The sequence below is a fragment of the Chrysochloris asiatica genome, unplaced genomic scaffold, assembly GCF_000296735.1.
Source record: "Chrysochloris asiatica unplaced genomic scaffold, ChrAsi1.0 scaffold00181, whole genome shotgun sequence".
Classification (NCBI taxonomy): Eukaryota; Metazoa; Chordata; class Mammalia; order Afrosoricida; family Chrysochloridae; genus Chrysochloris; species Chrysochloris asiatica.
This window is the reverse complement of record NW_006408699.1, coordinates 3,349,861-3,364,700: the sequence shown is the minus strand read 5'-3', so window position 1 is coordinate 3,364,700 and position 14,840 is coordinate 3,349,861. Positions and strand designations below refer to the sequence as shown.

Here is a 14,840-nt window from a genome sequence, read left to right as displayed (position 1 = left end):
TGGGAAGTAAAAGAAGTATTGTATATTATAACTAGAGAATCAACAATGGTTTGTAGTTTGTATCTAAACGGGACAGTTCAGGAACCAGTATCTGTGGCCAAGAGCTCAAACGAGCAACTTTTCCCCAAGTATAAAAATTATTATCATAACCTACTGGAGTATAAAGTATATAAACCATATTAAAATTCTTAAGTATCAGTTTCACTCAAAATAATTTAATCATATAGTTTTTTTCTCACATGACACTGTTAGATGATGAATTCTGCTTACGTACTTCAAAATCTCTTTCAACTAAATAGAGGCCCTACTGTATAGAGTGAATAGAACTCATTATACAAATTAATAGGCCCCAATGGCTTATGAAGTATATACTAAACCCAGTAAAAGGAAGGAAAATCTAGTGTCATCATTATCCTTTCATTGTGGGTTTTTAAGTGAAACAAAACAAAACAAAACAAAACAATTTTCTGCATGAGACTCTTAACTTTTCTGACTGTAGTTTTTCTATTTAGATGCAAGTATCCATCAGCTTTTCCAGAATTCACAAAAGACTAAGTTGACAGAAACAACTATAATGGTAGGATAAGCTTCTCTATGTAGTCCTCTCATCCCTAACAGGTCTATACAATGAACCTTCAAGCCAAGAACCAGGCTTTGTACTTTCCTGGATGAAGAACGGAGGAAAGGGTAAGGATCATCACTGGACAGGCAGTTTACAGAAGTGTATTCTAGAGGGGAAAGCAACAGCAGTGTGCCTCCAGTATGCTCCCATTCTGGCAGACCAAGAATGCTACCCAGCATCTACAGGTTGGTTCATAGAAGTCTTGGACAAAGAGGATACTGGTTACTATTGTGATAGATTTGACACTACAGGCCTTTCCTTCTCTTTTCTGGACACAATACGTATCCAGATTCCACTGAGAATCTGGGAGGGAAAACTGAGAGAAAATATCTTTAACACCATGGTAGGGTGTAGATATTAGTTGAAGATGAATTTAACAGAAATAAAACCTATCTTGCACATATGAGTCCCTAGACTAGGTTCATATCACATACCACCATATAAGTTTTAAGAAAGCTTAGTTAAAGAATGTACAATGCATTCATCCCTCCAAATAAGAGGCATGAATGATAAGCATCAAGCTGATACTTGGACTGTATCCTAATGTTTTCCACATCAAAAGCTTTTGTGGAATTAGGTTTTGTGTGATACTGCTTATATCAGGTTTCATAACTTAAACAGCTTATGAACATTATCAATATTGATATTCATTGTATATCATGAAAAGTTATATTTATGGGAACCTCAGGAAAACAAATCTCACCAGGAAAAGCTCTTTTTACCTTCAATCAATAGTTTGTTTTTATCTTATAGAAACTTTAGATTGCATAACTGACTATATTTTTCTATTTGTATTGGTAGCTAGAAAATCTACAGTAGGATTTATGGCTGGCCAGTGACAAATGCACAAACTTTTATAATTTGTATTTAAATTTTGATCTATCTTATATTTTCAGCTTTTAATCTGTGGAACAAGAAGGAGAGGGATAGCAAAGAAAAGGAAGAAGAAACTATGGGGGGGGGGGCGGAAACACCTAGAAAGCAAATAAAAATAAAATCAGGGAGTAGCTCCAATTCTGCTATTGTGGACATTCACAAGCATTGAGGTTTGTAGGTATTTTCTGATTGGCTATGCCTATAATTTTGCCTTTATTCAAAATTTCTAACATTTAACATTTATATTTTAACAAGTAGCAGAAAAGATTAAAAACAAACAAAAAACAACAATAAATAAGTGGTCCTGAATGAACAAAAATGAGCTAAGTTAATGAAATTATTTCTTCACTCATGTATCATTTGTATTCACTTTAAAGTATACTACTTGTTTAATGTCAAATGAATAGCAAAGTTGATAGTTTAATTTAGCATTTCCAATGTAAACTACTCCTGTACGTAACCAGATTATAGACATGCACGGAGCTGTATAGAACACAATGAATGACAAAGACTAAGTGTGTGAATTCAGAAGCTCCTTAGACAGTTTTGGTTCACACAGCATTTAGAGAAATTCTTTAACTTTAAAAACAGAAAATAACCTGATTGGCTGTCATCAGATTCATCATCTTCATCATCTTCCTCATCTTCTTCCTCATCTTCTTCCTCTTCATCCTCGTTTGAATCTTCAGAATCTTTACTACTGGGAATGTCTGAATCTGTTCCTCTAAACTGTTCCACTAAGGATTTTGCAGGATGAGGGTGATGTGTTTGAACAGTGCTTACATTATTGCTAGCTGCTTTTTCCTTTCCTTGATTATGCAGTATGGGAGAGGCAGAGGGCATCATAGGTGTCTGACTGCCAGGGGTCCTTCTCCCACTTGTACTCAAATTTACAGGTGAAGAAAAAGGGGTGCTACTTACAGTAGCAATATTTTCATTAATCCTACTCTGTATTTTACTTTTGGTAGTAAGTGCTAGAGGAGCTTCTTGAATGACACTTTGAATAACTCCATTTGGTTGATGATTACCTAAAAGTGCATTTGTCAAGAATGGATTAGGGTGGTTATTTTCTAATGTTTGTTTTGGATGTGCTGGTGAACTAGAGGTTGCTTTTGAATTTGACAAAGCTGCAATAACCTTCTTCAGACTCTTAGACGACTCCTGTTTCTTTAACTGTGCTGGGAATGTCTGTTTATATTGTTCCTGTCGAAAGAGAAGTTAACAAAACAATAATGTAGAATAATAACAAAGATTATTTCCATTTGCCTTCAGTAACTGAAAACCATTGCTCACATACAAATTCAAATCATAGCATACAAGAACTGTAAGGGAGTGGCAGTGATAACTAGCTGAACCTTGGTTAGACCTAATGTATTTAAAACTCAATTCATCTTTCCTTGTTAAAATATATATGCTTCTTGACTTTGTTCTCATTCTTTCAATAATATAAAATCATCTCTTATTTTTCTGTTTTTCAAGCCAACTATAAATTTACCATGTCTTTTAGATTCTTTCATTTAAATATTGTTCAAATTAGTTTACTCCTTACACATACTACAAACCAATGCCAGTTTCACCTTATTTTATTATATTAGCTCCTTGGTCAAAAGTCCTTAGAACCTCCCTTTTCAGCAAGCCTAAACCTTTTATTTTGATACTGAGATTCCTTTACATTTAAGCAATAACATACCTTTCCAGTCAAACTGGACACCGCCATGCCTTGCGCAAGCCATTCTTTCACTACCTTTAGGGTATGCTATAACCATTTTCTCTGCATAAAATGTTCCCCTCTTAAACACTGTAAGGTGATGAAATCCTGTTCATTCTTTAAGACCCAACCCAAGATACCTATCATGTGTCTCAGTGAGAAGCACTCTTTGCCTCCATCTTTTCTTGTTGCTGTTGTTAAGTGCCATTGAGTTGGCACTGACTAATAACGACCCCATACAGGATGTCTGAGGTTTGAACTGCTGGTGGGTTTGAACTGCTAATCTTGTAGTTAACAGTCCAGTACCACAGCCCTTATATTCTTATATCTTACCCTACACTGCTTATAAGGGGAGCTGTGGTTCTGTAGGAGAAGTACTGTACTGCTAATTACTAGGTTGGCAGTTCAAGGCCACCAGCTGCTACTGGGAGAAAGATGAGGCTTTCTGCTCCCGTAAAAGATTTAAAAGCCATGGAAACCCTATACAGGGTTGCTCTGTATAGGAACTGACTCAATGACATCTAACAACAACATCAAACAACAACATACTGCTTATTGTAGTATGTTGCTATTGCTGAGTGCCGTTGAGTTGGTTCCAACTCATAGTGATCCTGTACAGAGTTTCCAAGGAGCAGCTGGTCGGTTTGAACTGCCAACCTTGTGGTTCAAAGTCAAGTGCTGGTCCTACAGCACCATAGCAGGAGTCCTATAGTAGTATAAGGAGTATATATAGTAATACGTTGTTACTGTTAAGTGCCATCAATTTGGTTCCTACTCATGGAGACCCTATATAGGGTTTCTAAGGAGTGGCTGGGTGGTTTGAACCACTGACCTTGCAGCTAGTAGTCTGGAGCTTATCCTTTAGCACCATGTCTAAGTGTTCAGCTGCTAACCTACCCAGAGACTTCATGGGTAAAGACTTGGTGACTTGATTGCATAAAGACTGCAGCTAAGAAAACCCTGTTCTGTCACATGGGGTCACTCCGAGTCGAAAAGGTAATATATGCTTCTCTAAAGAGATCACTTTACATTTTATTTTATTTTTTTATATTTCTGAGAGTAGAACACTGTATTTTCTTCACCTTTAAAGACTTTCCAAAATCTAGCTTAGAGCCTTGAATTGGCATATACTCAAAACCACGTTGATTGCTGATTTCTGGAACAAGAAGCACTTATTGGACCAAAGATGTAAAATACTAAGTTGATGGGAATAGTGGTTCAATATTTTGTGGGATCTACTTTGTGAGTCCTGGTATGGTGCTATAGGATAAGCACTGGATTGCCAGCTACAAAATCAGTGGTTCAAACCCATCAGTCACTCCTTGGAAACTATACAGAAGTTGCTATGAGTTGGAACTGATTGGATGATGACATTTAATGACAACAACAACTTTAGATGCAACATCTTAACATTGGAAAGAGTATAATTAAACAAATTTCTTGAGAAAAACTAATCTTAAAATGCCATCAAGTCATACAATTCACATCTGTAAGAAGAAACAAAAATAATTTAGCTATTAGAATCCCCTTGGACATAATACAATTATATGTTCGTATAATTAAAATAAACTATAAAGCAAAGCAAAACAGAATTATTGAAATGTTTTTAGTAGAAGAGAAGCTGAATTTCCCGGGGTAAAACTGTACAATGAAAATGACTGCCTTGATAGTAAAATGAGTGATGCTATCAGTATCAGAACCAGGCACCTAACACTCAAGTCAGCAAAGATCTGTGATGGGGTTTCATAAGTGTTAATGAAGATGCAATGCCATATAAAATGACTTATTAAATATTTTAAAGCCGTAGTGCTAATAGACAGTAAGAAATACCTTCATAAATTTCTTGATCTTATATAACAACATCTTTACTGGATTAGTTTGAAAATTAAGTTATCAAGATAATTCTTTGTAAACAAAGACTGGAATATGATTCTTGTACCTAACACAATGCCTCACAAAGAGTAAGTGCTTAAATAGTGTTAATTCCGTGAATCAAATCTTAAAATTATGCTCAATTACTTTACCTTCCAAAATGAATTTCATAGTACTCATTATGTAAAATCAGTATTCCTTACCTAAGTATTTCTTAAGTAAATAATTTTCATATAAGATTTACACTTTCAACAGAAGAAACCAGCACACTAGAATTTCTTAGAAAAGAGCTGATGTCACATAATCATGTTACCACTTTTTTCTTCCAAAACACAGGACCAAAGGGGGCATGAAAACAAAAAATTTCCCTTTAGTTTCATGTTTAAATTTTCTATAAAATTGAACAATGTCAATTTTACTCATATTAAAACCCACAGGTTTTGAAGAATAGCCGAAGACTCCTGCAATTTGCTCTTAAGAACAATACTGGTGATGTCGTGTAGAGCACACGCTGTCCTTTGTGGCATGAGGAGTGGTTCGCAAAAACGGCGGCACTGGTAATTCAGTAATAGATATCTTGCCTTCCACCGGGGCAGCTACGTTCCATTTTCAGCCAATGCACCTCATGTGTAGCCACCACCCACCTCTCAGTGGAGGCTTGAGTACTGCTAGGATGCTGAACAGGCTTCAGAAGAGCTTTCAGACTAACATGGACTAGGGACAAAGTTCTGGAAACCTACTTCCAAAATGCAGCCAATGAAAACATTATGAATCACAACAGTCTGCTCTAAAACCAATCATGGGAATGGTGCCGGGCTAGCCAGTGTTTCATTCAATTGTTCATGGGTCACCAGATTTGGGAGCTGATCCAACGGCAAGTTAACAACACATAGAGAGGGGAGGAGGAAACTGAGACCTATACAGTAGCAAAACTTCTGGATAATCTAATATAGCCTTCTGAAGCACTGCCCACAGCCACTGAGTTGATCCCAACTCATAATGACCCTGTGTAATTTCCAACACTGTAAATATTTATGGGAATAGACAGTTTCATCATTCTTCTGCAGAGTGGCTGATGGGTCTGAATTGCCAGCTTTGTGGTTAGCAGCCCAACGACTGACTAACCCACAGAGCGACCACCAGGGCTCTTTATTTGAAAGAGAGAAAAAGAGGTAAAAAAAAACTCTGCTCTGCCTCCAAGTTTCCCCTCCTTCAGCTCCCACATGAGTTGTTGCAGACTACAAAAAATTATTCATTTAAAACTTGATTTAAAAATTTGATTTCATACCTATCAAACTCCACCCCTGATTTATATATCCAAGTAGTACATATTGATTTGAAGTAAGCATCTATGATGTAAAGATACTGAAGCATCCAATGATTAATTAACACTCAAGAAAATCATAGCCTACTTAAGAAGGCAGATACACTCATAGAGCACGTATCATGAAACATACGAGATTATCATGAAACATACGAGATTACCGTAAGAAAGAAAGCAAACTTCTTTAATGTAGACTGTCATACAACGTAAGAAGAGAGATACTTAAAGTACCCTCCAAATTCAATATTAAAACTAGTTGTTAGCAAGTCAATTCTGACTCCTGGTGTTTCCATGTGTTTTAGAGAGAAGTGAGCTCTGTGGGGTTTCAATGATCACTAGGTCTTGTTCTGAGGAACCTCTGGTTGGATCCAAACCTCCATCCTTTCAGTTAGCAACTAAGTACTTGACTCTCTGCACCATACAGGGACAACCTAATTCCACAGTAAGTACTGCTTCAGAGTAGTTACAGACAGAATTGAGCATAATGAGCATGTCCATTCACATGAAATATTTCCATTAACCATCAATATTTCAGATAATTTACATTATAATTTCTGAATGATCTGAATGAACTCAAGTTAGTAAGAAGACCAAATTTTTTCATCTAAATCATGGGCTTTGAAATCCAAATGAGTTTGGCTTAAAATCCCTCTGATCCGAGTTAAGTGATGGTAGCAATGACTTAAGCTGAGTCGTAGTTTCTTTATCTTACAAGTTTTGCAAAGATTAAATAAAATCATATGTATAAAAAGTATAACGTGGTTACATTTATTAAGCAGTGCTCAATAAATAATTTTCTAATAGGTAGTCATAATACTCTTAGTTTGAGAAATCTTTAAGAACCTCTTTGAAAAAAAATTAAGGAACCTTTTATAATACAGGTATTTTGTAAATTTGTTTACCTTAAAATGAGATATTAATTAAAAACTGTAAAGTAACATTAATGATGTAATTTTTAATTTGCTTATTTTATTTATGAAGTTAAGTAATGTGCTGGCAATAATAATAATCCCTGATATTTTTAAGCAGTGCGTTTACCAGACGCAGAGAAAAACAATGATATGAATGGGTTGCTCGAAACATACTAAAATGACGAGTATGTAAATATAAACTCAGAGAAATCCATATTCTCATATTCTAGTCCTGATAACATGGAAGTAAAAAAAAATTATAGTAGAATTTAATTTAAACAGGACTATTTTTAAGACTATACAAACGTTCTATAATTTTCTAATAAAAGAATTTTACCATCAATAAATTTAGCTTACCCGTTTGGATCGCAATTCACTGGTCAAAGAACTAGATTCTTCAGAGGTATATTTATTCCCTGCTTTAAGTACATCAGGAGAAGGAACTATGAGTTTCATGCAAGTTTCCTTTTTGGCTTGATTTACCAAAGATAAAGGTTTCACATTGGACACCAATCCCGTAGACTGTATTACACTGGTGTGTTTGTTCACAGATTCCTCCTTTGCCTGAGAGCTTTGGAAAATAAATGGAAGCTGCTGTGACAAAACCTGAGGCTGCTTCTGCTGGGATTGGAATGATGAGTGAGTCTGGGATTCAGACACAAGAGGTAATGGCTGGTGTATTCTTTTTTCCTGGGCTTTTTCAGTTGCTTTCTGTCCATCTGCTTTTGGGTCTGAAATACCATGTAATAGCACCTGATAACAAAAATCAAAGGCAACTTCTTAATGTCTACTAAACAAAGAACATCAAGCAATAAACTTGAAGGAAAAAGGCTACTTTAAAATTTTTCCTACTGACTTTAGTTATGTAAAGCTTATTAAAACATATTAAATGTTTCAGTAGTACTTAACAACAATATTTTTCTTGTGCTATAAGGAGCTCTGGTAGCGTAGTGGTTACGAATTGGGCTGCGAACCTTAAGGTCAGCGGTTCGAAACTACCAGCCGCTCCGCGGGAGAAAGATGAGGCTTTCTACTCCCGTAAGGATTTACACCCTCAGAAACCCTGTACAGCGTCGCTATGGGTCGGAACCGACTCGACGGCACTTAACAATAACAACAACAACATAAGAACTAAACTGCAAACTGGAAAAGTTTCATTGATTTTGTGAGCCAAGACTAATCAGTTAATAATATTGTCAATGAAACTATTTATACCTGGTTGTTACTTTTATGTTGTGCTTCACTCTCTGAATCAGAATCATCATCTTCACTTTCTTCAATACTTTGATCTTCTTCCTCTTCATCTTCTTCTAAATCATCAGAATCACTACTACTAATGCCTTCACTTGAGGTGTCCGATGATGTGCCTGAATCACTTTCACTGTTGCTAGAGCTTTCCATAGTTTTCTTTCTTGGTTTCTGGAAAAAGACAAGATTTTTACCAAGATTTTAGTTTAATAGAGAATTCAGATTTCAGTCAGGTGTAAATGTTTTAATTTTCAAATGATATTTCCAATCTCAATTTGTAATTTTCAGAAACAGGAAAAAGTAAGATGTTGTAGCAATTATTCAACAAGCTGATCACATTAACTTAACTGATCAGAATCCCTCCACCAGAAAGAAAAAAAAAACAAAAAAAAAACATGTAAGCTCTTGTCACATGCAGCAAGCATCTATATGAGAAGGCTTCAAAAAGTTCATGGAAAAATGGAAGTGAAAGGTAATGGAATTTTTCCATTAATTTTTAATAGTAGATTTAAAAAAGCAGTTATAAAATAATAATACTTCCAATTGTGGTGCTGTAGGATAAGCACTGAATTGCTAACTGCAAGGTCAGTGGTTCAAACCCACCAGCTGCTCTTCAGGAAACCAATCCAGGGTTTCTATGAGTTAGAACTGATTCCAAGACACTTAACAATAACAGCAGACAATATATAGAGTCCTAGTGTGGCACTATAGGATATGCACTGGTCCACTTACTACAAGGTTGACAGTTCAAATTTTTTACCAAGCAGGTCTTCAAAACCCTATATAGAGTCGCTACGAGTCAGAACCAACTCAACGGCACTTAATGGTAACAACAACAGGCAATATATAGGAGTCCTGGTGTAGTGCTGTAGGATGAACACTGGACTGCTGACCACAAGTAGGAACCAACGTAACAGCATTTAACAGCAACAACAGACAAAATATAAGGAGTAATGGTATGGCACTGCAGAATAAGCATTGGACTGCTAACTGCAAGGTAAGTGGTTCAAACCCACCAGCTGCTCCTCAGAAACCCTATACCAGGTCACTGTGGGTTGCAACTGACTCGATGGCACTTAATAACAATAAACGATATTTAGGAGCCATGGTGGTATGGATTAGTTGGGTGGCTAATCATAAATCAAAACCTATCACCCATTCTGCTGAGGAAAAATGAAGCTATCTACTCCTATAAAGATTTAGTCTCAGAAACCCTAAATCTACTGCCATCAAGTCAATTCCAATTCATAGGTTCACTATGAATTGGAATTGACTTGATGGCAGTAGATTTGGTTTTTTGGTTTTAAATGATATGTGGATTTTAATGTTGTCTTGAAAAAGAACAAAGAAAAATTTGATAAAGTTGTTTAGGATTAAAAATGAGAACCTAGGAGTTCAAATCTAAAGTTCGGATCAAAGCTATTTTCAGTTGGCACCTGTATCTTGCTACGGTGTGTCAGAAGCTGTCTAGTTGATAATAATAGAGCTCAGAGGAAGAAAGTGATGTTTGCAGAATCAGACACTTTTGACCCTCTTCCATATGAAAACCATGAAAGCAGTTTTTATGAAATGCACCATGAAGACACAGCTCTAGTTACCTTTGTTTCCAAAACATTTGCCAGTGTTTTAACATAAAATAGCCAAGACTTCTCACTCAATAAGAAATTACTAAAAAACTGTGAGATCAAAATTACTGATCTAGGTTCTCTTACTAGAGATTCTGAATACAGTGTGTTAGTGCATGTAGCTGGCACCAATGGTGGCTTACATTTATTGAAGTTGAGATGGCCACATCTCCCTGGCATGATGATGATGAGGAAATCCGGAGGCTTAGAGTGATAAGAATGTTGGATGGAATTTACCAGGTGTGACTGGCACACCCATACCACCCTTGGTACGAATACTGTATCAGAGAGAGCCTAGTCAGGTGGCAGAAATCACATCAGTCACCTGAACAAGGAAATGTTAACGAAGAATTACTAACTAGCATCAGAGTACTCCCACCAACCACTCCTTGAAAACCCTACACAGGGTCACTCTGAGTTAGAACCAATTCAGTAGAACTTAACAATAACATCAAAGTACTGGGAGGAAGACCCTGGATAAATATAAGTGGTTAAGTAATCAATGACTAGAAGGAAGGCTGACAGTTTGAATCAGGTCTATTAATATGGGAATACACCCACATGAATATATAGGGTTGGCAGCAGATATTCCTACATACCATGTAAACTACAACCTCCACTAACCTGAGACCAGAAGAACTAGATAGTGCCCCAGCTATCACAATACAGATCACAATAGAAGATACCAGATAGAGTAGGAGAAGAAGGAGGAACAAAATTCAGATACATAACAATGACCAGACTTATTGGTCTGATAGATACTGGTGGACTCCCTGAGACTCTGACCCTTGGACACCTTCTATCTTAGAACAGAAGTCACTCCTAGAGATCACCTAAAAGACAGGCCTATAAAGTGAACAATAACACCCAAGTTGATTGTCCTCAGAACAATCAAGTATATGAAACCAAAAGGGCAGTATTTTCCCAAAAGCAACAGCAAGAATGCTGGGAGAAGCAGGAAAACAGTGAGAACAGAAACAAAGAAACTCTAATGGAAACAGAGAAACCCAAGCAGCAATGGCGCAAGTAAGTGTTGACACATTGTAGAGAGTGCAACCAATGTCATGGAACAATCTGTGTATAAATTACTGAATAGGAAACTAATTTGTTCTTTAAGCTATTACCTAAATCACAACAAAATAGTAAGACAGAAAAGAAAGGTAGATTGACCTGGTGATTGTTTCTGAAAGGTCACTGCCTTGAAAACCCTATGGAGCTCTTTTACTCTGCATACACGGCATCACTATGTGTTGGAATCAACTTGATAGCAACTAAAAACAACAACAACAGAATATTAACTACTGCTGTTGTTAGGTGCCGTCCAGTTGGTCTGACTCATTGCAACTCTATGAACAACAGAAGAAAACTAATAAAAGTAAAAAGACCTCTGAAGAATAAAGGAATAGCAGATTTTGGGAACAGCCTCTGTCTGTAGGACAGAAGGAGACTGCCAAAATAAAGACAAATATGGAAGAAGGCTTTTCTCATCTACTCCCTCTCCTACAATTCACCTAACACCAAGAAAAAGACAAATTTAGAATTGAGAAGCAATACATTTAGTAACATGCATGGTTGGAAACATAAATAAAATTAAATTGGCCATGACATGATAGCTGTTGAAACCAAATGATGGGGACATTAGAGTTTGTTTTACTATTTTGTCTACTTCCGTCTATTTGAAAATGTCCTTAAGGAAAAGTTTTAATGATTACTGTTTGTTTTTAAAGTCTACTTTATGAAGTTAACCTGCCGGGTTGAAATCCTTGCTTAGCTACTTACTGGCTAATATTCTGGGACTCTTGTATCACAAGTTGTAGTAACAGTTCCTATCTCAGAAGAGATAAAATGAGGATGAAGTAAATATTACAGGCAGAGCAGAGCAGAGCACAACAGTTACTGAAAACTTATAGAAGCACCTTTTCAATGATAGAAGATTCTTTTAGTTATATAAAAAAGAGATTCTGAGGAAACATGGTAGTGTCTAGAGATAGTTAAGGGGAAATAATAGTACAAAGAAATTGGTTACCAAAATGAGGCATACTAATATAAACCAAAAGTGGAATTTTGTTTGTTGTGGTTGTTGTTGTTAAGTGCCATTGAGTCGGGTCTGACCCATAGCGACCCTGTACAGGGTTTCCAAGGGTGTAAATCTTTACGGGAGTAGAAAGCCTCATCTTTCTCCAGAGGAACAGCTGATAGTTTCAAACTGCTGACCTTGCAGCTCGCAGCCCGATTCAGCAACCACTAAGCTACCAGAGCTCCTGATTCACATAGTTCTGTTGTTGTTAAGTGCCATCGAGTCGGTTCCGACCCATAGCGACCCTGTACAGGGTTTCCAAGGGTGTAAATTTTTACGGGAGTAGAAAGCCTCATCTTTCTCCCGCGGAGCGGCTGGTAGTTTCGAACCACTGACCTTAAGGTTCGCAGCCCGATTCGTAACCACTACGCTACCAGAGCTCCTTTTTTTTGTGGTTAGGTGCTATCAACTTGGTCTGTAGTAAGCTCTCAGCTACTATTTCTATCTTTTATTTATACTGGTGGTGAAAGTTTTAATTTTTGAAATTACGCAACACTAATAAATACCAAAAAAAAAAAAAAAAAAAAATCTACAAAACCAGAAGATGTTAATTCATCAGAAATTAGCTCATAGATTTAGGTAGTTTAAATACTTATATAAGAATTGTTCTTCAAAATAAAATAAGAATAATTTACCTTATCTTTGATTTTATCAGCTCTGGCATCCAAAGGCTGGTTTTTGCTTTGTTCCTGATTACATTTTCCATTTCCTCCACCTGAGCTTACAGTTTTAGTTTGTCCCGTAGAACTTGACGCTGTAGTGGATAGTACTGATGTGCTGATACCAGATACAGAAGATGTACTGTTTCCATTTATTGATCCATTGACACCTTAAAATAAACAAACAAACAAACAAAAAACAGGTTTAAAAAGATAATAAATGAAAATATTCCCTCTTAAAAAGAAATGCTCCAAACATTAATTAGTGAAGTGAAACGAAAAATACTAACAAATCAATCATCTAAAAAATGCTAAGATAATCTTCAAATGATATTGTAATAGCAGTATCACCCTAAAAATATTAATAAGTACTTAAAAGAAAAATAGTGTTCAAGGACATTAGTCTTAGTAAAATTAGTGTTCACCCTAAAGATATTAATGAGTACTTAAAAGAAAAATAGTGTTCAAGGACATTAGTTTAAATAAAATTAGTGTTCAACTATAGAACTAACATATATGTTGGGTTGCATATAAGAAGGTAATGGGGTACACAGAGAAAAAAAGACTTGGGAGTCAGAAGCCCTGGTTCAAATATTAATGGTGCTATATTGATATGTAATCAGTGTTTCCTTGAATAAGTTATTTAACTTTAGTTGAAAAATGAGAATTCATACCCCAAGTCACAAACAGTTACTTTAAGAATTAAGCAAGACAATGTATAAGTGCCTAGCACAATTGTCTATAAATGTCATTTAAAGTCTGAACTCTACTGAGAATCAGTACTGGAATGGAAAATGTATAGCACAGCACTTCATTATGTTAGTATGGGTACCTTTTTCAGGCCCACTACGATGACTTTTTCCTGAAGTCCTTGAATGGAATGAAGAAGAATCATGATTCTGGGCTGGAGGAGCAAACAGTGGTGGGATTCCCAGTAATGGTGGAAAGAAGGCTGCCCCTGTACGAGCGTGAACATCTGTTGTTCGCCACCATTCTGCACCTCAAAACCAAACAAACCAAATAAAGTATTTGCATTGACTTTCTAGTTACTGTAACAATCACTATGTTCTATTCTGGAAAAAATGCTTCAAGTTTCATTTTGAAACAGCTAATCAGAATTTATACACTTATTGTTCTCATTAAGAAAATATCCAAGGATCTTCACTTAGCAGTTTCCTTATTTTCACAGTTCAGGCTTATAAAGAACAAAGGTAGTCTGTGACTTTAAAAAATAAAACTGAAATATTGGAATATAAAGGACTACTTGACTCTTTCATAATGAACACCACATTTTTTTCCAAATTAGTAAAGAAGAAAGATATTTACGACTACATACGAACCTACTTTAAAACCTTACAATGTAAGGTTACAGCTACAACCTCTGCTAAGATTTCCCTCAAATGTCATGCAATATAAATCTGGCTCCAACACAGGTGCTCAAATAAGAGTGCACAGACGATTGTAATATATTTTAAATGCATTTCTGGAAGAAAACGTTCTATGGTGGTGGTGGTAGTTATGTGCCACTGAGTCAGTTCTGACTCATAGCAACCCTATATAGGGATTCTGAGGCTGTGAATCTTTACGGGAGCAAAAACCCTCATCTTTCTTCCCTGGAGTGACTGGTAGATTCAAATTGCTGACCTTCTGGTTAGCAGGCCAGCTCGTAATCCACTACGCTACCAGGTCTCCTTAAAAGTTCTATTGTTGTTGTTGTTAAGTACTGTGGAGTCGGTTCTGACTCATAGTGACCCTGCACAGGGTTTGTTTTATAGTCAATCAAAAATATACATATAGCAAAATCCGTAAGTCCTTTTTGGGTATAAAAAAACTGAAACCTTTTTAAAGATTTAAAAAACAAACCAATTCACTTTAAAATATAAGAGATTTATAAAGTTTCTGCCAAAGTTAATGAAGA

At 36.2% G+C, this 14,840-nt stretch overlaps 1 protein-coding gene across 1 annotated transcript in view; it reads right to left on the bottom strand.

Moving 5' to 3' along the window:
* BAZ2B (bromodomain adjacent to zinc finger domain, 2B) overlaps window positions 1-14,840 on the bottom strand; it is a 159,875-nt gene that overhangs the window by 100,768 nt on the left and 44,267 nt on the right. The window contains exons 3-7 of the mRNA XM_006872029.1: window positions 13,755-13,922; window positions 12,899-13,092; window positions 8,529-8,732; window positions 7,671-8,066; window positions 2,098-2,701 (exon numbers count right to left, since the gene is read on the bottom strand). Of these exons, the coding sequence (XP_006872091.1) occupies window positions 2,098-2,701; window positions 7,671-8,066; window positions 8,529-8,732; window positions 12,899-13,092; window positions 13,755-13,922 (1,566 nt within the window). The remainder of the gene's footprint in view (window positions 1-2,097; window positions 2,702-7,670; window positions 8,067-8,528; window positions 8,733-12,898; window positions 13,093-13,754; window positions 13,923-14,840) is intronic.